Below are 23,544 nucleotides of genomic sequence, written 5' to 3' on the forward strand. Positions count from 1 at the left end.
AAGTGCCACCTCCTCTTTGCAGCACCCCAAGGTCTCTGGTCCCGTAGTCAGTAGAGAGATAGTTGTAGAGCAGCTACTGTCTCCAGGCATTGCTCCAGGCCTGGACACCCAGCAGTGGGCCATGAGGACCCAGGCTGGTTACAATCTGGTGGGAAAGCTGGAACTAAAAGGACAAAGGCTGGGAGGTGGATACAAGATTGGCACGTTGGCCACAGAAAAAAGGGGCTGTGGCTATAGGGAGGGGTCAGGGCCTGGCCCAGAGACCGTGTGCTCTGATATGTGTGCAATGCCAGTGATGAAACAGATGTGGTCCTAGGAGAGAGAGTAAGCAGTCCTGTCATCCCAAGCCTGACTCCATGCCCTGGCTTTTCACTGATGGATTGGGTGACCCTGGATGAGTCCCGCCCTCCTTGGGTTCATGTCCTGTCTAGATCTGGGGCTCCCTAGCAGGGACATCTGTCTGAGGCCTGATGACAGGCCAAGGGAATGTCTACGGAACAAGGGCAGGACAGGTAAAGTAATAAGCATAGCCCAACTTGGGGAGACTGCTGAGGGGGAGGGCCTGTGTGTGCGGTCAGAGCAGGATCTGACTAGCCCGCGGGCCCTGGGGTTGGCCGAAGCCTCAGCCACAGGGTCCAGGAGGAGGTGACCTGAGAACAGGAGAGAGAGCATTCAGAGAGTACGATGTGGTCTAGGGAGCACACTGCTGGGCCCAGGACCCAGACCCAGAACACCCACGTCTGAATCCCACTTCAACCCAGGAGTCCTTGAGATGAGCTACATGCCCACCAGAGCCTGTCTCCTCTTCTACAGATAGGCCTCTGAACCCCATTCTGCCTCCGGGGTGCTCTGTAAACTGGCAAGTGTCATGGGCAAATGTGAGGGTGCTGTTCGCTCCAGCTGTAGAATCCAGGCTATCAGTGGCCCTCACCCCCTCAGAGAAATAACTTGTGCCTGAGCACCTGTGTGCTGTCTGCGGTCACCTCTGTGTGTCCTCACCCTTGCCTCAGGGGCCGCAGCTCCAGCAGGCCTGCTCCACAACCCTCCCTCTGCCTCTCCCTGCACTCCTCCTCCCTGAGAGGCTCAACACAGCCCCCTCCTTGCAGTGCTGGCAAAAAGGATGTGAGGTCAATTGGACATAGATGATGAATTTCCTGGGTAATACACGTTGCTCCAGGCAGCTGGGATTTTGGGTTTTTTAAAAAAATATATGCTACTAGGAAAAGAAGAAATACGAAATAGCAAGAAAAAGGGTTCTTGTTTATAGATCCCAGTTGGCAAAGAAAGAGTGGGGTATGGCGGCCTCTATGGGGGGTAGATAGCTGGATCCTAAGCCTCAGGAGCCTGTATATGTACCCAGACGGAACCAGCCGCAAATCATCTCCTCCCAGCCACACAGCACAGGCCCCACACTCAGAGTCCATGCCTCCATGCTCTGCGCTGGGGTCAGGGCCATGGGCTTGCCTCCCTGGTGCCTAACTGTGGCTGCGGCAGCCATGGGCATTTGCCCACTACAGAGTTGAGGCTGCCGGCTCAGCCAATGCTGCCCTCTAACTCCAAGCATACCCAATGGACTGTTTCCAGCCTCAGGTCACTGTCTCCTCTCCAACAAACTCCTAGTGTAGTGGTTCAGGTGGGGCAGACACCATCCGCCCAGCTCCAAGGGTGGCCAAGTAACAGGGCTGGCCAATTGGCACACAACCTCCTCTAGGCCGTGGAGATGATTTAAAGAATGGCCAGTAGCCCCAGGGCTGACCCACAGGATGCGAGGGTTCTGAGGAGGCCAGGACATGCCTCGGGGGAGATGGCGATGAGGGTGTGGAACCCTGACCCAGCCACACCAAAGCCCGACTCTGTGCTATTCACTGACAGGGACCATTCAAATCCCTTTTGATGTGAGTTTCTTTGCAACCTGAAGGCTTCTGATTAATCCACTCCCCCAGCCCTCGCCTGGCTTCTTTCCCTTCCTAGGTGTCCTTGTTTCTTCAGTCCCAGCATGTCCCCAAGCCTATTCCTGTGCAGGGAGAATTGGGAAGGAAGGGATGAGAATATTTACAGGTTACGATTCTACATGAGCTTTTTCACTGAATTCTTATGGACGCCCTGAAAAGTTAAAATCATTGGCCCCATTTTACAGACACGGGATCTGAGGGTAAGTCATCTGCCCCAAGTCACACAGCCACCAGGTGGCAGATAAGGGGTTCCATCTGAGCAGCTTCTTGGAGGCTGACAGGACCCTGCAGCAGGAGGAGGGACTGGAAAAGGCCCCAATTGCCCCCACCTCTGCTGGTCTCAGGGAGCTCCTCCAAGGTTCCCTGATCACTCAGCAACCCTTGAGATAGTCAGGGACTGAAACCCAACCAAGGAGGAGGGATCTGAGGGACTCAGGAGGTGCCTGCAGCCACCCCTTCTGGGCGAAGTGAAGCCAGCACCTCTCTCTCTTGTTTGATAATGAAGACTAAATGTGAGGGAAATGCCTATGTCATCTCGGGGCTAGTGAGGGTTGTGACATTCAGGCTGCACATTTCAGGGAGAATCATGGCAATTAAAAATGCAAAAGTTTCCACATGCCAGACCGGACTGGCTCAGATGGTTGAGCATCATCCTGTGCACTGAGGGGTTGCCGGTTCAATCCCTGGTCCGTGCACGTGTGGATGGCACCCAATCAATGTTTCTCTCTCATGTTAATGTCCTCTCTCTCTCTCTCTCTCTCTCTCTCTCTCTCTCAATGTCCTTGGGGGAGGTTTTTTAAAAAAGCAAAACTTTCCCTCTGGGACCATCTTGATGAGAAGTGAAACCAAAGCAGCCAATAAAACTTCCTGCAATTAACCACGCTCAGATTGGCTGCCTGCTGAGCTTAGGGGCCAGTGTGATGGCACCCTTTCATAATTAGGAGAATTCGTCCCTCTGAGGTCAGGCCAGTGTCCAATAAGATCGAGTGTGACCGGAAACAGGGGAGATTCCAAGTTTTTCTGGCCCAGGCCCAGTTCCTTCTCATTCCCATGAAATCGGATAAGTAGAGAAGGGAAGGGTTCTGTCTAGTGGTCCTGACCCTCAAGGTCCAAGCTGACACAGAGCCCAATCTGGCTTTGACCTCACTTCCCCAGTCTCTCCTGCAATCTGTGACCAAAAGCCAATTCCCTGAATAGTTAATTTGCAGGATGACAAACTCATCAAAACTGTTTGCTTCACTTAACCTTTTAGTTTTAGTTGGCTGGTTTTCATTTTTGTCTTCAAAATGGCATCTGAAGGAATGTTCGGTTTGTGTCTGTTCCAGTTCCCTGCTGGGCGAGAGGCAGAGCATGGGGACTGTAAGGCAGAGGCTGGGTGGCAGGGTCACTGGGCACAGGGAGCAGGTAAGCCCACCAGAGGGGCCCGGGGTGGGACTGGGTTCTGGCTCGAGCAGGGGCTCTGGGAGAGTGGACAAGACCCTGCTCCAGGCTCTCTAACTCATCACTGGGACCAATCAGGCCACAGTGGACAGTAAAAGGGACACCTATGCTGCCTTTCTTGGGGGAGGAGGCTTGTCCAGGATTTAGCCTTGAGAAGGGGTGAAAGGGTCAAAAGGTCTCGACTATCAGGGAGGGGCGGACAGCCGGGGTTGGTGACCACACAGGCATTCCATGGAGGGACTGAGATTGGGGGTGGAGGTCACTGGCTTTCCTCTCCCACAGTCACCGGGAGTCTAGCCCATCAGACCAACACCTGCTCCTGGCTTTTCTTTTTTTAATTAAATTTTTTATTTTGTGGTAACTGTAGATTCACCTGTAGTTGTTAAAAATAACATGGAGAAACCGTGTGTACACTTTACTCCATTTTCCCCAATGATAACATCTTGCGACTTGGGTGCCACAAGGGACAGTGCCCTCAGTAACTCGATGCTCTGAACAGTGACAGTTCTTGGCAGAGCTCTGAACATGTCGAAGTCTAACCTTCCCTCAACATCAGAGAGGACAGCTGTGTTTCTGGGAAACTTACTGTATATTAAAACCATGTGAGATGCATTCTGTGCTTTAGATGTGAAATGGAGTGGGGTCCCAGGCTCAGATAACTACACATGGATTTTCACCTCCATGAATATCTGGTGAGATATTCACAATTTCTTGGCCTGTCCCCCACACTGAAGGGTGTTAGCTTTCCTGGCCCCTGCCAATCAGACACCTGTCCTTGAATCCCCCCAGCATGCCTGCTCACATCTCCAATGGCCCCGGAGCGGGTAGTGTGGCCACGCTGAAAGCCCTCAGCACATACCCTCTGCTCCCCACACTGGCCGCTGCACCTGCGTCTGTCTTCCCTGGGCAGGAGCTGCTATTTCCCAGGGTCCAGCATAGGTCCAGCACCTAACAGGTACTAAATTACGTGCCCAACAGAATTGATCTGGACAAAGAGTCAGCCAAGGTGACAATGGCAAAGCTGCAAAAATAGACTCTTAGGAGGCCTGGTGGGATCTTCATCTTGGGACACTCCAGAATCAGTCCCATCAGCCCCCTCTCCCGCCATGGCCCTGCGTCCTTCTTGGAGACCCCACTGCAAACAATGGGTCACAGCTTCCCGCCATAGGGAGGCTGTCCCCTCTGAGGCCAGTTGGTCACCATGTCCCTCAAACTGAGCTTAGTCTCAAATCCAGAACTGTAAAGCAGTGATTGGAAATAAAACTGGCTGGTGGCCGAGGCACTTCTGTAATAAAGCACTATGCACATGAACAGGGCAGCTCCAGAAGGACCCGGAGAAACTGCACACAGGGGTGGCCTGTGGGAAGAGGAGCGGGGAGGTGACTTTGTACTGTGTGCAGACATTTTGATGCCGTGTGAATAAATTCTCTCAGTTATATGAATAAATAAAGAACAACAAAAAAGATGGAAGCAGGTATTACTTGTGTGGTTGAAATTTTTTTTAGCACCTATTGCATCCCAGGTACCCCCAAGCACCCAACTCCATGGGCTACTTATGGCCTGGAGGACTGGGTTCTGGGCTGGGAACCCCGAGCTTCCTTTTGCCCCTTACCCCTGCCCTGAGACAGGGATTCTGACAGTGAAGAATGGTCGGGCTCCCCTCCAGAGTCGCTGCCAGGGGGCCTTGGGCTGAGTGCTCTGCTGGAGACAGGGAGGCTGAACTTCACCACTCATCCTGAAGAAACAAAGCCACAATGGGTGCCACTTCACACCAGGAAGATTGCAATTGTGAAAAAAACACACAAAAAACAACAACCAACCCAAAAACAAAATGGTAAGTGTTGGCAAAGATGTATAGAAATTGAAACTCTGTGCACTGCTGGTGGGAATGTAAAATGATGCTGCTTGTGAGGAAGACAGTATGGTGGTTTCTCAAAAAATTAAACATAGGCCTACCATATTACCCCAAATCCCACTTCTGGGTATATATCCAAAGGAACTGAGAGCAGGTACTTAAAGAGACAGTTACATACCCATGCTCATGATAGCATGATTCACAGTATCCAAAATGTGGAAGTAACCCAAGTGCCTATGGACAGATGAATGGACAAACCATAGTGGCTTATACACACAATGGAAAAGTATTCAGCTTTAAAAATAAAGGAAATTATGACACCTGCCAAACCATTGAAGACATTATGCTCAATGAAATAAGTCATTCACAGAGGGACAAATACAGTGATCCCACTCACATGAGGACCGGGAGGAGTCAAATTCCCAGGCACAGAAGTAGAGGGCAGTTGCAGGGGCTGGGGGAAAAGGAAGAGGGGGCTAGTGTTAGATGGGGACAGAGTTTCAGGAGATGGATGGTGGTGATGGTTACACAATTGCCACTGAACTGGACACTTAAAAATGGTTGAAATGGTAAATTTTATGCTCTATGTATTTTACTGCAATTAAAACAAAAGGTTCTTGGTGTCTGGCCAGGCCAGGGCCACAGGGATGCTGAGAAGACTCCAGTCTGGATGGAGATAGAGAAGCAGGTAGCTGGTGTGGTGACAGCAGAAGGGCCTGCACTATGGCAGAAAGGGAGGACCAGTGATGCAGGAGCTCAGCAGGGGACCAATTGCCTGGGGGAATCAAGAAAGAGGCATAAGTTGGATCTTGAGGTCTGCAGTGAGGGGGAGAAAGGGCATTCCTGGCAGAGGAGCCAGCATGGGCAAGTGTGGTGGGGAGAGCTCTCCTGAAAGGGTAAGGCAAGATTGGAGTGTAGTGGCCTCGGTGGCTTTATTTATTGTGTGGCCCTTATCTAGACTGTCAGTTCCATGTGGGGAGGGCCCGTCCTGGTCCATGGGTAGTTAGTCACAGATCCATCAGGCCTGCACAAAGCCTGGTTAGCATGGGGGCTGAGTGAATGAAGAGTGGGCAATGGCCCCATGGTGACTACAAGTGAGAGAGCAGAGCATCTATAGTTCACATCTGCTTCTGACTGCCACTGCCCTCTCCCCAGCACCTTGTGGGTTTCAGCATAACAGAACTGATAAGAACTGACCCTGCCACTGGCTCCAGATGAGGTCACAGGCCCAGAGAGGGCAAGAGGCTGGCCCTGGGTCACACAGCAAGGCCAGGGCAGAGCTGGATGGAGTGAAGTATCCTCCTGCAGTGTAAACTTCCAGGAGGTCTAGGGTCTCAGAGACCAAAGGGCAGGGGTGAGTGGAAGGAGAAAGAGAAAACAAAAGCCAGTGAACAGGCAAGGGGTGGGGGCGGGGGCAAATAGCGGCTGCCCAATTCCCAGGCATCCAGGGGAAAGCCTTGGAACCTCATGCTGAGCCTGGTGGGTACTTAGCATCCAGAAACAATGCCTCTTAGGCCTCCACTGGCTGTGACAAAGCTGGTCTCATCCAGAGGCCCTGAGTGCTGCCAGACAAGGCACCCTCAGTGCTGAGGGCCTGAGCGATGGCCACGTTCTAACTCTAGGCAGAGCATACATGAGAGGAGGGACGGAACTGTGTCTCGGGACCTGCTCTGGGTCTGCCTGGCCACCCCAGCCCTTCTACCTGTCCTCTGCTGTGCACCCAGCCCCTCCCCCGAGGGCAGGCAGCTTAGAGCTGGTGGAGAGAAGGATCTGGGGAGGAAGGGCAGACCCTTCCCCATAGGATTACTGCCAGAGGCAGGAGGAAGTGCAGGAAAGCACTTTGTCAAGGACTACCCCCATCCTGGTCCTGGGTAGGCACTGACCTGTTACCTTTGCTAATGTGCTTCACAGGAAAGTGCAGGCCCCTGTCCAGGCCACCCAGTGCCAACCCAGGCCAGAGCTGACTTTAGAGTGCAGTCAGATGGGAGATGGAGAGGGCCTTTCTCAGCCCAGGGCACAGAGCTACCTTACTGACTACGCACCAGGCCTTCGCAGAAGTACCCTGGTTCTCAGCCAAGGCCCTCATCAGACCTGCAGGGGACAAGCCACACTCTTCCTCACCCAACCTGCAGGCAGCAAGTTCCTGACTCTCCCGTGATTCTTCTGACTGTCCTGTGTTGGGTGTAGAGGTCCAAGGCCCTGGGAAGGGGACATTGTTGCTCTCTGAAGACATGTGTGCCCTGCTATGGGCATGAGAAAAGGATGGTTGAGAGCCCTGCCCAGACTCTCCCCTCCAGCTTCCCTCTGTGATACAACAATGTAACCATGGCCCCCTCCCTGCTCAGAACCCTCAATCACTCCTCATGGCCCATGAGCTTCAGGGAGACCCTCCTCTTAGCACTCCAGACAGCTGCTGCCTTGAATCCTGTCTACACCTCCATTCTCATCTCTCACTCCTCTCACTCGGGGCTCAGGCCAGACACAATCACTTTCAGCAAAAGCCTCCAGTCTAGCAGAGTACCACAGCTGGGCTTTGCAGCTGGATTGTCTGAGTTCAAGTCTAGCCTCTACCCCTCATTGGGTTTTGCCTGGCATGTTATTCGGTGACTCAGTTGCACTGTATGAACAATGGGGATAATTAACTTCACCTCTCACTGTGAAGGTAAAATAAGCTAATGCCTGCAAAACACTTGGATCTGAGGCCCAACATTTGCACACCTGGAGTGCTCTTCCCTTCTTGATCACCTGACAACCCCCATTCACAGTATATGCATGCTGCAGTCTGCGGTGACCCTCCCATCACTGGGCCATCTTTCTAGGCTGGCCCGTGGCACTTTATATTGACACTGTCTGTTCACGTGGGTCTCCCCCACAGGTCTGCAGGCTCCCAGAAGGCATAAACTATTTCTTACTTGGCTTTGTGCCCTACTGCTTAGGGCAGTGGCCACACAGGATCCATAATTCGTTCATTCAATGAAGATTTACTGAACAATTACTATATGCCCAGCACATTTCTATGTGCTAGAAATAGCAGCAACTAACACACTGTCAAACCTTGTGCCCTGGTACAGCTGACATTCTAGTGATGAAAATGAACCAATCAACCAAGTTCGGACACAGTGGTGGGCAGACAGATGCAGGGAAAGGATGAGAGAATGTCAGGGTGGGATCTGCAAGCTACACTTGGTTAGAGTAAAGCCCTAGAGGAATGGAGAAAGGAGCCACGTGAGTTCCAGGTGGAGTAAGTGAATGAATGAGCACATGTCGAGGGAGGCAGAAGACTTGCTTTAGCCCCACCACCTGGAACTCTGTATTTCATACTCAATGCAAATTTCCTTCAGCCCATCTTCCCATGTTCAATGTGCTGGGCCAGTGAGAGGGTGGTTACCATGCTAAGTGTAGTTTCAGTCAGAAGAGGGTTGACCTTAATTACAACATCATTAATTAAGCTGTCAGTACAGTAATGACCTTGGTTGTTAGCAAGTTTGAATAAGAAACTGATTATTGGAGGCCTCATGATTTCCCCCCATCCTATCTAATAAAGAGGGAATATGCTAATTGACTGTCACACCCTTACAAGATGGCAGCGCCCACAGCCACATGATGGCAGAGCCTAGTCCCCTCAGCCCACCTCATCCAGCCTCAGTCCCCCAGTCCCCTCAGCCCCACCTCATCCATCCTCAGTCCCCCATTCCCCTCAGCTCTGCCTCATCCAGCCAGAGTCCCCCAGTCCCCTCAGCCCCGCAGGGGAGGGCAGTTGGGGATGATCATGCTGGCAGGGGAGCAGTTAGGCGTCAATCAGGCCAGCAGGGGAGTGATTAGGGGGCTATCAGGCAGGCAGGTGAGTGGTTAGGAGCCAGCAGTCCCAGATTGTGAGGGGGATGTCCAACTGCTGGTGCAGGATCAGGCCTAAACCGGCAGTTGGACATCCCCTGAGGGGTCCCAGATTGAAGAGGGTGCAGGCTGGGCTGAGGGACATGCCCCCCCGCCCCCCGTGTGTGAATTTTGTGCACCGGGCCTCTAGTTTCATTACTAATCTTCTCATACTTTGTCATCCTCTATCCTATTCATCATGCCATCTCCATATGTGCGTATGTGACCTGCCCCCTCTCAACGCGGAGTCCAGAACACAGAACACCATCTTGGGACCCATGCCAGGGGTTCAGAAGGTGGAGGAAAGACTATAGGAGATGGGGAGGTAGGAAAGGGGTTGGGAGGCCTGCTGGCCCTGCCATGCACCATGGCACCAGAGCAAGTTTGTTCAGGTTTGGCGTGGGGCATGCTGGGAGAGAAAGATCATTGCCATGTACAGCAGGAAACAGCCCCGTGACCCCAGTTAAGTTTTTACCCCTCTCTAGTCCCCGTCTCCTCCTCTGTAAGGTGGAAGCAGTGAGAATCACTGAGGTGACCAGGCTGAGAAGGCTCAGAAGCCAGTGTGGCTCTGAGGTTGGCTATGATGGTCCCGTGCAGACTTCCCAGCTGCCATGTAAGTTATGCACATAGGGACACTCAGCTCCCTGTCCCTTCTCCACAGGACAGCTCTGATAACAGTGAGGTTAGGGTAGCAGGTGCTGGGAGAGCTCTGAGTTGGGGGTGGGTGCTAAACCAGGGTAAAATGGTGAGCAAACAAACACAAATACCCCTGTGCAACCTCAAGCAAGGCTTGCCCTACGTCTAAAACTTTCTATAAAAACAGAAGCAATCACCTCTCCAGCCACTCTCCCCAGTCTCTTTGCAATCTCTGGTGCCCATAGGTCTGGTGGCAGCATGTGGAGGGATGGCCTGGATGTCATGATGCCAGATTGTGAGAGCCCAAGAGCTGGAGAAACATGAAAAGACCCACAGGAATGGGAGGCAGGGAGCATGGAGCCTCTGATAGGCCCACTCTCATCACCAGCCCAGGCAAGTGGGCAAGACAAATTTAGTCCACGGGTCAGTGAACCTGCCTGGAGTCGTATGTTAAAATGCAGGTTCCTGAGCCCCCCAGCTGATCTGTACTGGTGTTACAAGGAAAATTGAAATCTGTATGGTAGCCATATCCCTGGCAATATCATGGCCGGAAAGGCTTGGGTAGTGGGAACAGCTGCACCCATGAACATCAGCCATGGCTGCGCATGAAAATCACACAGAGAGTAATGAGATCCCGACGCTTGAGGTCTACTGCAAAAACCCCCAACCCCAGCTGGTAGAACCCAAGTTTCTATGGGAATTCTGCTGAGTCTCAGTTTGCTCATCTCTGAAATGGAGGTCTTAGTGGTTGCCAGACAAGGCAGTTCTAAGGTTCCCATCACTGAGCCTCAGGGTCCAGGCACTGGGCCAAGTGCACCCGTCAATTGTCACATTTCACCCTAATGACATCTCCCCACCCCCAGTGTTTGACATCCCTCGAGTTTTGCAAATTTCTCTGACATCGGCTCCTGGCCCAGGCAGGATGAAGACAGCTGCTCCGGGAGGACCTGTTCCCGGAAACAGTGGCAGGCGTCTTGCACTGGGTAAGGATTCATGATTTGTTTCCAAAAATACCTCCAGGTTCTTGTCACAGGGAGGGAGAACTCCAGCATGTTCTGTTCACATCAACAAACCAGCCTGTGGGCTTTTCATTAAAAGAGCAGAGGAACATCACAGCAAACCAGAGTTCAGGCCACCTCCATCCCATTGCTTTCCTTAGTGCTCCATTAATGAGAGCTTTCCCACAATGAAGGGGAGTGGGTACTGCTTAATTAGGGGCCCCACAGGCCCTTGTCATGGTGCAGGGGGGCTGAGAGGCCTTGGAGTGGCTCCCATATGTACCCCTACATATTGCCGCAGGCCTCCCCTTCCTCATCCTGGGGACTGAGCCTAGCTCAGGAGGATCCAGCTCTGCTCTAACCGACAAGTCTGAAGGCACTGAACAGCCCTCACACGGCCCAGGCAGTGGGCAAGCTGCCTAGGGCAGGTGGAGATTTGGAGCTGGGTCTCAGCCCCTATGCCCTTGGGTCCCAGCAGATGTGCAAGGCCAGAGACCAGAGGTTGTTCAACTTAGAAGAGCACAGTGCAGAGCCCCAGAGAAATTTGAGGGAAGCTGGCGTTCTAATCCTGTTGCCTCAAGGAAGCCTGGCTTAACAGGCAGGGCTTCGGTTTCCATAAATACCAGGCCCATGATGTCACCACTGTCACCACCCCCTGCAGACTTTAAGAGCTTCTGCGTTGGCATTAGGTCCAACAGACAGCACTCTGCTGCTGACTCACAGAACACCTTGCCCCCTTCTCATGGAAGTGGGATGGACCTTCACCTGTCCCTGGAGGACAACATCCTGTCCCACCCCAGCCTTCCTGCCAACCTTCTACCAGGCATGGCTGAAGTGCCAGTCATGGATGAGCTAAGCACAAAGGCTTTTTCCAAATAGACACGCTGAGATCTATACCAAATGCCAAACTGGTAGCAGTGAGTCTGGGGACCCTGTATATGGATTGGGGGCAGGGGTTACCTGCCCTTAGAGATAGGAAATTTTACAGCCTAAAGAGACCTGCTTTTTCTCATCAACACTAGCAAACACCTCTGCTGCAAAGGACCAACGCTGGCTGACCTGTCTGCGGGGTGGTCAGCTTCCTCTGCAAGGCAATCTGCCCTCCCCCCCCACGAGCACTTCACTCCAGCTCCGAGCTCAGCTGGGTCTCCTCTGGTCTCTGGCCTCAAGGTTCAAGCATAAATCTGCCACATATACTCACAAATAGCGTCTTCTGCAAGCCATCCTGTCTGGGGCAGTTTTCCCCTTCTGTCTGTCTCTCCCTCTCCAGCTGTGGTTAGAGGAGGGGCAGAACGCTCAGGCGAGAAGTAGAAGGGAATAAAATTAGATCGAGGGGCGAATCACATCCCGGGGGTGGCGGGCTCCTCCAAGAGGGCTGGGGTGGGAACAGTCGTGGGCTCCGAGGGACCCAGCACACAAGGCTCACACCATGTCCAGGAGCCTAGACCTCAGGTTGGGCGGGGGCTTCGGCCTAGCTGCTACCTGGGACCACCTCGGGTTGTTTTTTCCCCTTCTGCACATCACGGGTAGGCTCAGAGAGTCTAGGCTCGTGAGTCTGCGCCAGGGTTTGCTCTCCCAGAATCTGGAGGAGGGGCGGGCGCGCGGTAGCCCTTCCCCAGCGCGTAGTGCGTCCAGGCTGGACCAATCACTGAGGCGCTCGTCACCACGGCAACTGCAGCATCAGGCGCGGGCGCCCAGGGGCGCCTCGGCTGCAAAGTCACCCACCAGGCAGAGGGCGCCGCACGCGATCGTGTGCCGTGGATGCATAGGGTTGGCGCCTTGGAGTCAAGCCGACCATTCCCAAACTGGCCCTGCCTCTTAAGGACCATGAGACCTTGGAAGCAGAGGGAGCAGCCCCAGCCCTCTGAGCCTTTGACACAGTCCCTGTGCGATGGAGGGTGGGCATGGAGGAGTCAGTGGTGATCCTGAGGCCTGTGTGGGGTGTAGCAGGGCAGGATGGACCAGTCATTGACACCATACCACAGACAATGGGTCTGAGTGTATCCTAGGTTGTGGGCTCCCTCTCTCACCTAATAGGTGCTGTATGTGCTCTCCGCCCCCACCCCACCCCCCCATCTCCACCCACCCCCAAGCCCCTGCACCTTCTCAGCAGGCAGTATACCTGGTGGTCAAGACAGAGAGCTGCTTCTTCCACTAGCTGTGACTTTGGGTAGATAATTCAACTTCAGCCTCCTCCACAGGTGTTAGCTAGTGCCGTTGTTGCTACTCTTTTAGAGCCAGGCTGAACTGCTAGAAAAACCACAGACCCCAAGCCCTCTGGCGCTGGGATGAGGAGGCCTGGGCTAATGCTCCCCACCCACAACCCCAGCCATGAGGCTGAGATGAAAGTGTGCGGTGCGTCCCAAAACCCCATGTTCTGTACCAACCTCACAGCAGCTCCCAGTTCTCACCCCGCCTATGTTAATATTTGCCTAATATTTTTCTTTAAATCTAAAATAATTTTTACTTAAAAGCTAAACTTTCTGTCACAATTATATAACCTGAACTTGACAGGCTAGTTAACTTTCCTCCAATAATCAACATTCAATTGCATGTGGTTATGAAAGAAAACTGCTCACCTGAGGCCTTCCCGGGGCCCCAGAGTCCAGGTACCCCATCCTGGGAAACCCCACGCTGATGCTGGGGACGCCGGGCAAGGTGGGCACAGGCAACATCAGGGCAGGTGGTAGGATGGCCCTGCTCCAGGGCTGGGTCAGGGTGGACCAGGGGCCTTCGTGGCAGTGCTCAGAGAAGGTCATAGGGCTGCTCATGGTCACTGGACTGGTAACTGCCCCTTACCCTTCCAGAAAACCTGCCTGCTGGTTATAAATACAGTGACAGCATGTGCTGGGGCATCCCGCACCCTTGAAAAAAGGCTGTTTACAGCAACAGTGTTGAGAATTGTTAGTAAAAGAAAGTGTCAGTCATCAAAGTGAGGATGCCTATGAAGTCCACAGCCCCCCCACCCCCACCCCCAAGCCGCCAAGGCGAGACTGTGGCTCAGCTTTATTTCTGTGTTTTCATTTACTTTTCAAATTTTCTACATGCTCAACTACAATAAGAGAAAAATTGAAAAATTTTTTCAGTCATCTAGAAATAACTGAAAATACGAATGAATGAATTCTGAAGGGAGGGGGAGAGGGGCCCCTGCAGGGCCAGGACACAGGTTTGGAGTTTGAACCTGACTCCTCCTCACCTGCTGTCACTCCTCTCTCAGCCTGGTTCTCCCTCTAAGGATCGTTCCCACCTACTCTCTCACAGAAGCTGCTGGGAATACTGGTTGAGTGGATGTAGGCAGCATACCTGGGAGAGTTGGTGCCCTGTGACAGGTGTTTTACAAAGGTGAGCAGCATTCTTAGAGGGCAGACCATTAGGATGCTGTAAAGACAGCCCTTGGGCACAGTGTGCAGCTGGCTGGGCACTGGACTGGAGGCCTGAGTGCGTCCTTATTGGACTGTGTGCCTGAGATGGCAGTGGTGCCGCCTTCAGAGCACCTTTTATAGTTTTCAGAGTTGCAGTCATTATCAAAGTGAGACCCCCTTACAGCCTCTGCAATGATCCACAAGCCCCACATGCCCACCACCTCTCCTTGCTCACCCTGCCCCAGGCACAATGGCCTCTTCCTTTCTCCGGCCTGCCAGGCCCTCTCCTGCCCCAGGGCCTTTCCAAGTGCTGTTTTTTGCCCAGGGGGATATTCACAACATTTAACAATAGTCATTGACCCTGACCACTCAACAACACCTTCCTGCCGAGCTTCTGAGCTGGAGGTCAGAGCTGGAAGCCAGGCTGGGGCTGCCAGGGGCAGGGCTGACCCTGAGGGGCCTAGTCTTTGTGGTTCCCTCTCACCCCCACTTCCAGGGGGCTGTGATTTTCCCTCTATCAGTCACCTGCACATGCTTATTCTGGGAAGGCATTTAGGAAATGGCTCTTCTCTGGGACAGCCAGGGCTGGTCTGGCCTATGCTGGTCCCATGGGGGCGGTTCCTGGGCTGAGGTGGGCAGGCTAGGGGTACAGCAGGACTCTGCCCTCAGGCCTCAGCTCAGGTCTCAACCCACTATTCACCTGCTGTGTGATCTGGGCAAGTAACTGCCCATCTCTGAACCTCAGTTCCTACCCTGGAAAATGGAAAAGCAGAGTCCTCACGAAAAATAGACAAAAGGAGGGGTACAGAAGATGAGCTTGCAGTGTACACTTTGTGACAGTATACCCAACACCAGCATCCTGGCCTTGAGAAGCTTGTTTTTGGTGCCCATGCCAGTCCAGCCCTGGTGAGGGTCTAGGACAGTGATGGCGAACCTATGACACGTGTGTCAGAGGTGACATGTGAACTCATTTTTTTTTTTGGTTGATTTTTCTTTGTTAAATGGCATTTAAATATATAAAATAAATATCAAAAATGTAAGTCTTTGTTTTACTATGGTTGCAAATATCAAAAAATTTCTATATGTGACACGGCACCAGAATTAAGTTAGGGTTTTTCAAAATGCTGATACGCCGAGCTCAAAAGGTTCGCCATCACTGGTCTAGGAGGAGCTGGGCACAAAATGACACCCCGGGTTTAGGGACCAGAGGAGTCTTTTTCCTGGAGGGGCCAGGGTCTTTCTCCATCCTAGTTGGGGTCACTGCCTATTAATATGCAAATCAGATCCATCCCTCTGTGCTTCCCACAGCATTCAAAATAAAATCCACAGGCCTAGACTGGCATCACAGCTCTGCTACCCCGTTCACTGGGTGACAGCCATCCCTTCATGTCAACATCATGCCTACCTCAGAGCCTTTGCACATGCTGCTTCCTCTCTCAGAACACCCTTCTCCCAGTTCTCTCAGGGCTCATTGTCTGCAGGTGTCAGCACAGAGCTCACCTCTTTGGGAGGCACTTCCTGAACACCCTCACTGAAATCCCGGCCCCTCCCCAGGAGCCCATTTATTTCATCCAGAGCATTTTAAATCATCCTGTTTAGTTGTGGTTTTTTCTTCAACATCTCTCTTCCCCCCATAGAATGTTGATAGGTCCACAAGGGCAGAGTTACAACCTGCCTTGGCCATCACAGCATCCCTCAGTACACTGATGGGCCCTGGCAAGCAGTAAATGTTCTAAATTGAATGCAGTAATGGTTGTACAACTCAATGAACATAAAAAAAATTGCACATTTTTTAGTTATGTATTATAGTTTTTGGAATTTGAGCTCAAGGTCCAGTTCCACAGTGAGTCCCACTGCTCAGCACATCCCCCTTTGTGTCCACATCTGCCTCCCCGGAGGGCTGGGAGCCCCCTGCAGTGTGACAATGCCACAGGCCTCTTGCAGGGGTAGGTCCTGGCATAGGCCACAGGCCCACTACATCTGCTCTTCACCACAGCCTGGCATGCTTTCACTCAACACGCAGTTACTGGGTGCCTGTGTGTGCCATGTACTCTGAAGGGCATGAGGGGGACACACTAAGGGACCTCATATCCTGTGATTAGTATGGGCTTGGTGGAAATCTCCAATTTGGACCTCTGGGCCCAAGAGACCTCTATCCCTCAAGGCTTGACCAGAGACACTCAAGTGCAGAAAGGCTAAGACTGGACACTGGTGTCCACAAACACACGCTGCCTTGACCAAGATCCTCAGTGGTAGGAGCAGCGTGTTGGGACCTCACTGTTGGTCCCCTGCTCATGGCTCAGATTCCTATCTTCTGATGATCCATTCCTTGCTTCATTCCTACTGCCTTCCTCCAAACTGGTTTTGGTATGAAATTTAGCTGAGAGAGGCATAATGGGGCAAGGATCCTGCAGTGGGAGAAAAATGAGAGCCTTCCTGGCTGAGGGTGTGACCCAGGTGCAGACCTTGGAGCAGGGGAACCACTGCTTACCTTACCCAGCCAGGGGTCAAAAGTGAGTTTTTAAAACGGATATCTGCTTCCAGGGGCGGGTGAGGGCTAACTCGGTGCAGTTATTTTTATAGTTCATTTGCAGGAATCAAACAAAAAATGTACAAGGTTTATAATGAAAAGTTTGGTCCTCACCTCTACTCTTACTGTCTCAGCTGTGTGGCTCCCATCCATAAAGGCAATCAGTTCTATTTTTTTGGTAACCTTCTTGTCTATGAATGGGTTTTTGTTTTAAAAATCAAGCAAATATGGGGGAAAGAATCTGAATAGACAGTTCTCCAAAGAAGATATACAGATGGCAAATGAGCTCATGAGGAGATGCTCAGTATCACTTGCCATTAGGGAAATGCAAATCCAACTACAGTTAGATACTACTTACACCCACTAGCAGGGCTAGAATCAAAACTAGACAGCAACAGTGCTGGTGAGGATGTGGGGCAAAAGGAATACCCATGCACAGCTGATGGGATATGAAAGGCACAGACACTTTGCAAAGCAGTGTGCCATGTGACCCAGCAATTCCACTCTGAAATATATGCCCAGGAGAACTGGAAACATACACCCACACAAAAACCTGTACATGAATGTTCACAGCAGCATTATTGATAATGATCAAAAAGTGAAAAAGACCCACATGTCCATGAACTGCTGACCAGATAAATAAAATGCACCATACACTACAATGGAATATAATTTGGCTGTAAAAAGAAATGAAGTACTGGTAGATGCTACAACATGGATGAGCCTTAGACACATTATGTTATGAAAGAATCCAGTCACAATTGACCACAAACTATAAGATTCAATTTATGGGCAGTATCCAGGAGAGGAAAATCCACAGAGGTAGAAAATAGAGTCGTGGTTACCAAGGACTAGGGGAAAGTGGGGCTGGGGGTGATTGCTAGTGGATATGGGTTTCTGTTTGGGTTTCAATATACTAAAAACCATTAAACTGTATACCCCAATTGTTCAAAATTCATGTTACATGACATATCTCCAGCTGTTAAAAAGTATGCAAATATATAATACTAGAGGCCTGGTGCATAAATTCATGCACAGGTGGGATCCGGCCGCCTGCCCCAATGGGGGCCAATCAGGGCCAGGCTGGTGGTGGGGAGGGGCCACAGGCGGTTGGCTGGCCAGTCCTGCTCCTGATGGGGGTGTGGGGGGAGGTGATTGGGAGCTGGGCCAGCTGGCGGAGGGGCTGCGGGAGGTTGGGGGGGTGATCAGGGTCCCTATCAGGCGGTTGGCCATCGCAGTGCGTGTCATAGCGACCTGTCGTTTCAGTCATTCTGGTTGTTCCAGTTGCTTGGCTTTTATGTATATAAATGTTCTCTTGGGTTTTTACCTGACTGCCTTTCTCATCGTTGAGGTCTCGTCTCAGACAGGCTGCTCCTGCCCACAGTCCCCACCATTCTCTACCCCTCACTCTCAAGCTGTTACCTTCAAAGCACTTATCACTCCCTGAAAACATCTTACTTGTTTACTGATTGTCTGTCTTCCTTATTAAAGTGTAGACTCCATGAGAGCATGGGATTCAGTTTGTTTTATTTACCAATATAGTCCCAAGGCTTAGAGCTATGCCTGAAAAATAGTAGGTCCTCAAAAAATATTTGATGAACAAACGAAGGAACAAATGTATCTGCTTATGTGGCAGATGAAGTCACTGGGTTTTCTTTTCAAATAATCAGTCCTCTTCCTCTCCCATCATCCCTGCCCACTTCCCTCCGCCCCCTCCTTTCCTCTCCGGCCTTCTGTTCTCCTTAGGGCTGGGATCACGGAAGGCCCTGGAAGCCCATACTCCTGGCTGTGCTGCAGCCTCACTCCATCACGTGGCCCTCCATTCACACCTGGCAGCTTCCCAAGACCAGGCCCACTTTCATTCTCCTTTTAGCATCAGGAAAACCAAGAGGCATCATGGCAGAGACACAGGCAGATTCAGGAGGTGTGCAGGGATTTTCCTGAGAAAGCTACATCCTCTATGGGGGCTTGACTGTTCATTCCTTTCACCAGGTCTCTTTGGTCAGGGACTCCCATATAGAAGACTGACAGGCATAAGGCAGCTTGGGTGAGCTAGGATGGGCAGGGCCTGGAGGAACTGAAACAACCCAGCCTGCAGCAGGGCAGCCGTGTGTGTGTTTGTGTGTGTGTGTGTGTGTGTGTGTGTGTGTGTGTGTGTTTGTGTGTGTGTAGGGGGGTCAGTGCCCCCAGACTCTGTAGGCAGTCCTGAGATCCAGAAGGCAGAGCCGAGACCAGGAGGAAGCCAAGTGCAACTCCTTCTGGGGCCAAGCTGACCTGTGCTGTCGAAACATACTGCCTCAAAAAGAATTTAGCTCCTTCTCCCAAGGGCTAAGCAACAAGGATCTATCAGGGGCAAGAGAAGACCTTGGGAGGCCCTGAGGACCTTGGCTCCCTGGACGTTCTCTTGAAATTCTCAATTCTGGAGTTGGTCCAGCCAAATGTCACCAGATGTAATACTCATATATGCCAGCAGAGGGCAGTGCTTGGTTGCTACAAAGTCATGCAAAGTTGCCTGAAAAATCCCAAACCTCTGGTTTCCAAGGAGCTCCAGAGAGGCCCAATGGACCTGACTCGCACTCTCAGGCCTTATTTCCTGGCTACAATGCTCTGTCCCAGCCTTTGTCTATGACAACCCAAATTCCTTCTGTTCCTTAATGCTCCTAAAAGCTGGTGGCACCTGTCTGCCCCCAGCCCCACTCATGAGTAGAACACGATCTGCCAACACTGTCTTCAGGCCCTGCACACTCTGCCCCAGCCCTCCTCTGTTGGCTCCCCTCCCGACACTTGGCCCCTCTCCCTCAGCTCCACCCATGCTATCCTTTTACCTTACAGATGGTGAATTTCAAGCCCCAGGACCTTTGCGCTTGTTCCCTCTGCTCAGAACACCCTTCCCAACCCCAGAGCTGATTCCTTCCATCATTAAGTGCACTCAGAGGCCCTCCCGGAGCACCCAGGCAGTCCTTCCCAATCTCCAGGTCTTGTTGCTGGATCAGATCCTTTTGCTAGTATGACAGTACCTGGGATTATTTTATCCCACCTGGTCCCAGTTACCCCTCTGTGACCCACTCAGGTCCTAGTCACCCCTCTGTAACCCACCCAGCTCCCAGTCACCCCTCGGTGACCCATCCAGGTCCTAATCCCTACTGTGTGCCCCAGCAGCCTCACTCTGAGTTCAGGAAAGTGTGCTGCACCTGTTCAGCTGCTACATCTCACATGAGGACTCTTAACTCAGCATTTATTGATTTCCATCTGTCCCTTTTCCCCATGCAGTCAGAAGCCTGTCTTCCATGTCCCAGGACAGGCTGGGTCCCTGCCCATCCTGTTCTTGGAGAGGCCCCACCTCAGGTTTCACCCTTGGACCCCATGTTCTGAGTGACCCCACTGGGCCACTGGTCCCCCCAAATCTCCAAAGGTAAGCTTCCAAAGGAAGAGCAATGTCTCAGAATGGGGACTGCCACTGTGTGGCCCTGGGGAATGGCTTCACCCTCACCTCAGGCCCCTCATGTGCTACACAGGCACAGGGCAGTGCCGCCCCTGCTCTGAGGTTCGCCATAAGGAGGTGACAGCAGAGGAGCAACTGGTCCACTGATAGGGGTTGAGGGCAGGTTGTGGCAGCCTCTTCCTTCTCCTCAGGCCCTTAGTACAGATGAAGAAACTGAGGATAGAGATGTTAGGGGCCCACCCATGGCCACACTGCTGGACAGAGGGGCATAGGGACAAAATCCAGGCGGACTGACTCCAGCAACCACAAGGCCCCAGGCCTTCTCTCAATGAGTACTATATCCACTAAGCTGTGTGACCCGGGTAGAGCACACAGCCTCTCTGAGCCCCCACTGGAAATTCAGGGAGGATTGGGGAGCCGAGCTCAGTCATTAGCTCACCAGGTGGGGGGGGGGGGGGGGGATGCATTTCCAGTGGTTCTCAACCTTCTGGCTCTTTAAATACAGTTCCTCATGTTGTGACCCAACCATAACATTCTTCTCATTGCTACTTCATAACTGTAATGTTGCTACTGTTATGAATCATAAATATCTGATATGCAGGATGGCCTTAGGCGACCCCTGTGAAAGGGTCATTTGACCGCCAAAGGGGTCGCGATCCATAGGTTGAGAAACGCTGATTTAGACTGTACATGAACACATTCAGTGACACAAAATCACACGTTGGGAAGCATTTGGGCCTGGCACACAGCAGGGGCTTGGAAGGGGTGCTGTTTTATGATGTTGGTGGCTACAATGGTTAGCTTGAGCAGGACTAGGGCCAGGCCTTTCCCTCTGAGCACCCTCACTTCTCTCCACCTTGCTCTTGACTTACTGCAGCTCAATAAAGATACTCCACAAGTAAGTGAACCAGAGGCTGCCTCTGTCCCTGTCCCTGGGGAAGCCAGGCACTCCCTGCCTTCCCGGCCCATGTGGCACCACCCTCCCTGAAGTCCCTCATGGTCCGATGTGTGGCTCCCAACCACAAGCAGAAGCATCAAAGGGAAACTTGTGAGAATGGGACCCTCTTGGGCTCATTCCAGAGCTACTGAACCAGAACCCTGACCAGCCCTCAGGGTTAGTTAACAGACTTCCCCGTGAATCAGTGCTGCCCCAGTGGGGACACACCACCTCCGGGAGGCAGAAGCACAGGCTTTCGTGTGCTCAGAGCAATAGATATTTTAGAAACGTGTTTCCCACTCCAGGCACATCAGGCAGCTTCTCAGAGGCTGAGCCCACTTCCGGCTCAGGATAATGGTTGACAAGCCCCTCCCTCCCCAGCCATCTGGGGCTTTTGCTGCCACTCAAGGGCTCTGGGAAGGGGACATGAGGCTGCAATCACCAGCCTTTTAGAAACTGGTGCTTAGGAACAGATTCTTGCTGAGGATGCTAGGCAAGCCTTTTGAGACTGGCAATTTTCAGGGCATTCCACATGTGGCAGGACAATGGGGCTCTGATTGGCAGGAGAGCCAGCGGGGGTGGGGGGGGGGCGGCAGAGGGGGAGAAGATAGCAGCTGTTGCTTCAGAGCAGGAAAAGGTAGGAGTATAGGGAACCACATGGGAAAATCTGGAGACCCTGCAGCAAATGGAGAAGGGTGGGGCAGGTCTCATGGTATAGTTCCAAATAAAGCGCTGAGCACAGGAAAGCAGCCTAGGCAGGGCCTAAAGGACTGGAGTGAGATGGAAGAAGGAGGTTGCAAGATTCCATTGAGAACTCACTCATTCATTCATGCACTTGTTCACTCATTCATTCACACATGCAGCATAGCCCCTTTGGAATGCATCTCAGGGGCATACAGACTTCAAGGTTTAAATTGTGCCTCCTGCACTTAGTTGGCTCCCTCTGCCTCAGTGTCTGACTCTGTGAAATGGTCTTGGTATAAGGCAAAGAAAGAATCCTATGGGTGAAAATGCCCAGCACCATCCTTGGCTCTTAGTAGGTGCTTACTAAATGTGGGCTCAGCTTTTCTGCCCCCTCTTCTCCTTCTCAGGCATTCTGATATCTACTGAGTACCAAGAACTGACCTGGCCAATGGGAGACAGACATAGAAAAGACCCCCAGGCCAGGCCTGGCTCTTGCTAAGGTCACAGTTTTGGAAGCAGGGAGTAGTGAGGGACAGGCCTCTAAGTGATGGTAAGGCAGAGCTATGTGTTGTGAGAGCTACTAATTCATTTATTCACTCATTCTTTTACTTACTCATCCAACAAAATTATATCACTGCATACCAGTCTGCATAAGGCACAGTCCCTTCCCACAAGGGATTCAGAGTCTAGCAAGAATAAAGTATTTTTGGCATGCAGAAGTCAAGAAGCTGACTCAGCACTGAGAAAGCACCACAAAGGAGTTGTTATGTGTAGTGGGTTTTGAAGGATGCATAGGAGTTTCCTGGAGGGAGAAGATAAGTGAGGAAAGCACACTCTCAGAGATGAAACAACATAAGTAAAGGCAGAGCAGTCTCCTGGTGCTTTGAAAAATTTGTCCTGGGAAAAGGCAAACTCACTTGGCTACAGACCCAGAATACTGTGTTCATGCCCCACGCACAGGGCACTGTAACAGCAGGGATTATAACCGCCCCCCCCCCACCCCCGCCGCCAATGTCTTGACATTATTTTGTAAAAGCTGACTTTGACTAATGTGTAGCTTGTAGATAAACAGCAGGTTTACATAAGAATCCTAGGAACTAACTTCAGAAGTTGCAGACTCCAATCTTCAGTCATCCCAGCTCTAAGAGAATTGCTGACCTTCAACTATTAGAGCCAGGATGATGTAGAACCAGGATGACAAAGGCCAGGATGATGCACACCAGACCATCACTTGACTAGTCTCAGGTCCTTATTGGGATGGACTGCGCTGGTATGCCCATGATAACTTTTCAACCCTTCCCTTGATGTCTTTGTTCTGCTTTCCCTCTACCTCCCTATAAAAACCCCTGACTGCACTGAGATGCTAAGATGGGCTTTGGACAAGAGTTCTCCATCTTCTTGAAATGCTGGCACTTGAATAAACCTCTTTCCTTTTCCATCAGGACCTGTCTCATGAGTTTGGCTTTTGTGGTGGCAGGCAGCTGAACCATGGTTCCAGTTTCAGTACAGAAGCAACCTCAGCAGCCTGCCAGGACTAGTTCTGGGCTTCCAGATCATTGGGAAGATATCATTTACTGAGCACCTATTCCATGGGTAAGGGACTCTCCCAGGCCTTTGCATACATGGCTTCCCTTCATCTTGCAAACCTTTGAGAGGGGTCTGATTTTCTTCTGCCTCAGCAGGAAACTGAGGCTCAGAGAAGAAAGGTGACTTGCCCCTCCCCCACAACACCATCGTTGGGAGGAGAGCTGGGATTTAAATCCTGACTGACATAACTTGAAATAATGCTCCTTCCCTGCCCCACAATCAGACATGGTGCCAATGCCCTTGGTCAC

At 51.8% G+C, this 23,544-nt stretch overlaps 1 protein-coding gene across 4 annotated transcripts in view; it reads right to left on the bottom strand.

Annotated features, from left to right (window-relative positions):
• Positions 1-23,544, bottom strand: part of IQSEC1 (IQ motif and Sec7 domain ArfGEF 1) — a 400,627-nt gene that overhangs the window by 185,321 nt on the left and 191,762 nt on the right. The window contains exon 1 of one of the 4 annotated variants that reach the window (XM_036352247.1): positions 11,956-12,285. The exons of the other annotated variants lie outside the window; for them this stretch is intronic. Coding sequence (XP_036208140.1) covers positions 11,956-11,978 — 23 coding nt within the window. The 5' untranslated portion in view covers positions 11,979-12,285. Of the gene's footprint in view, positions 1-11,955; positions 12,286-23,544 lie in introns of those variants that run through there. 4 annotated transcript variants of the gene reach the window in all.

This window comes from Myotis myotis, unplaced genomic scaffold, assembly GCF_014108235.1.
Source record: "Myotis myotis isolate mMyoMyo1 unplaced genomic scaffold, mMyoMyo1.p scaffold_m19_p_2, whole genome shotgun sequence".
In the NCBI taxonomy this organism is placed as follows: Eukaryota; Metazoa; Chordata; class Mammalia; order Chiroptera; family Vespertilionidae; genus Myotis; species Myotis myotis.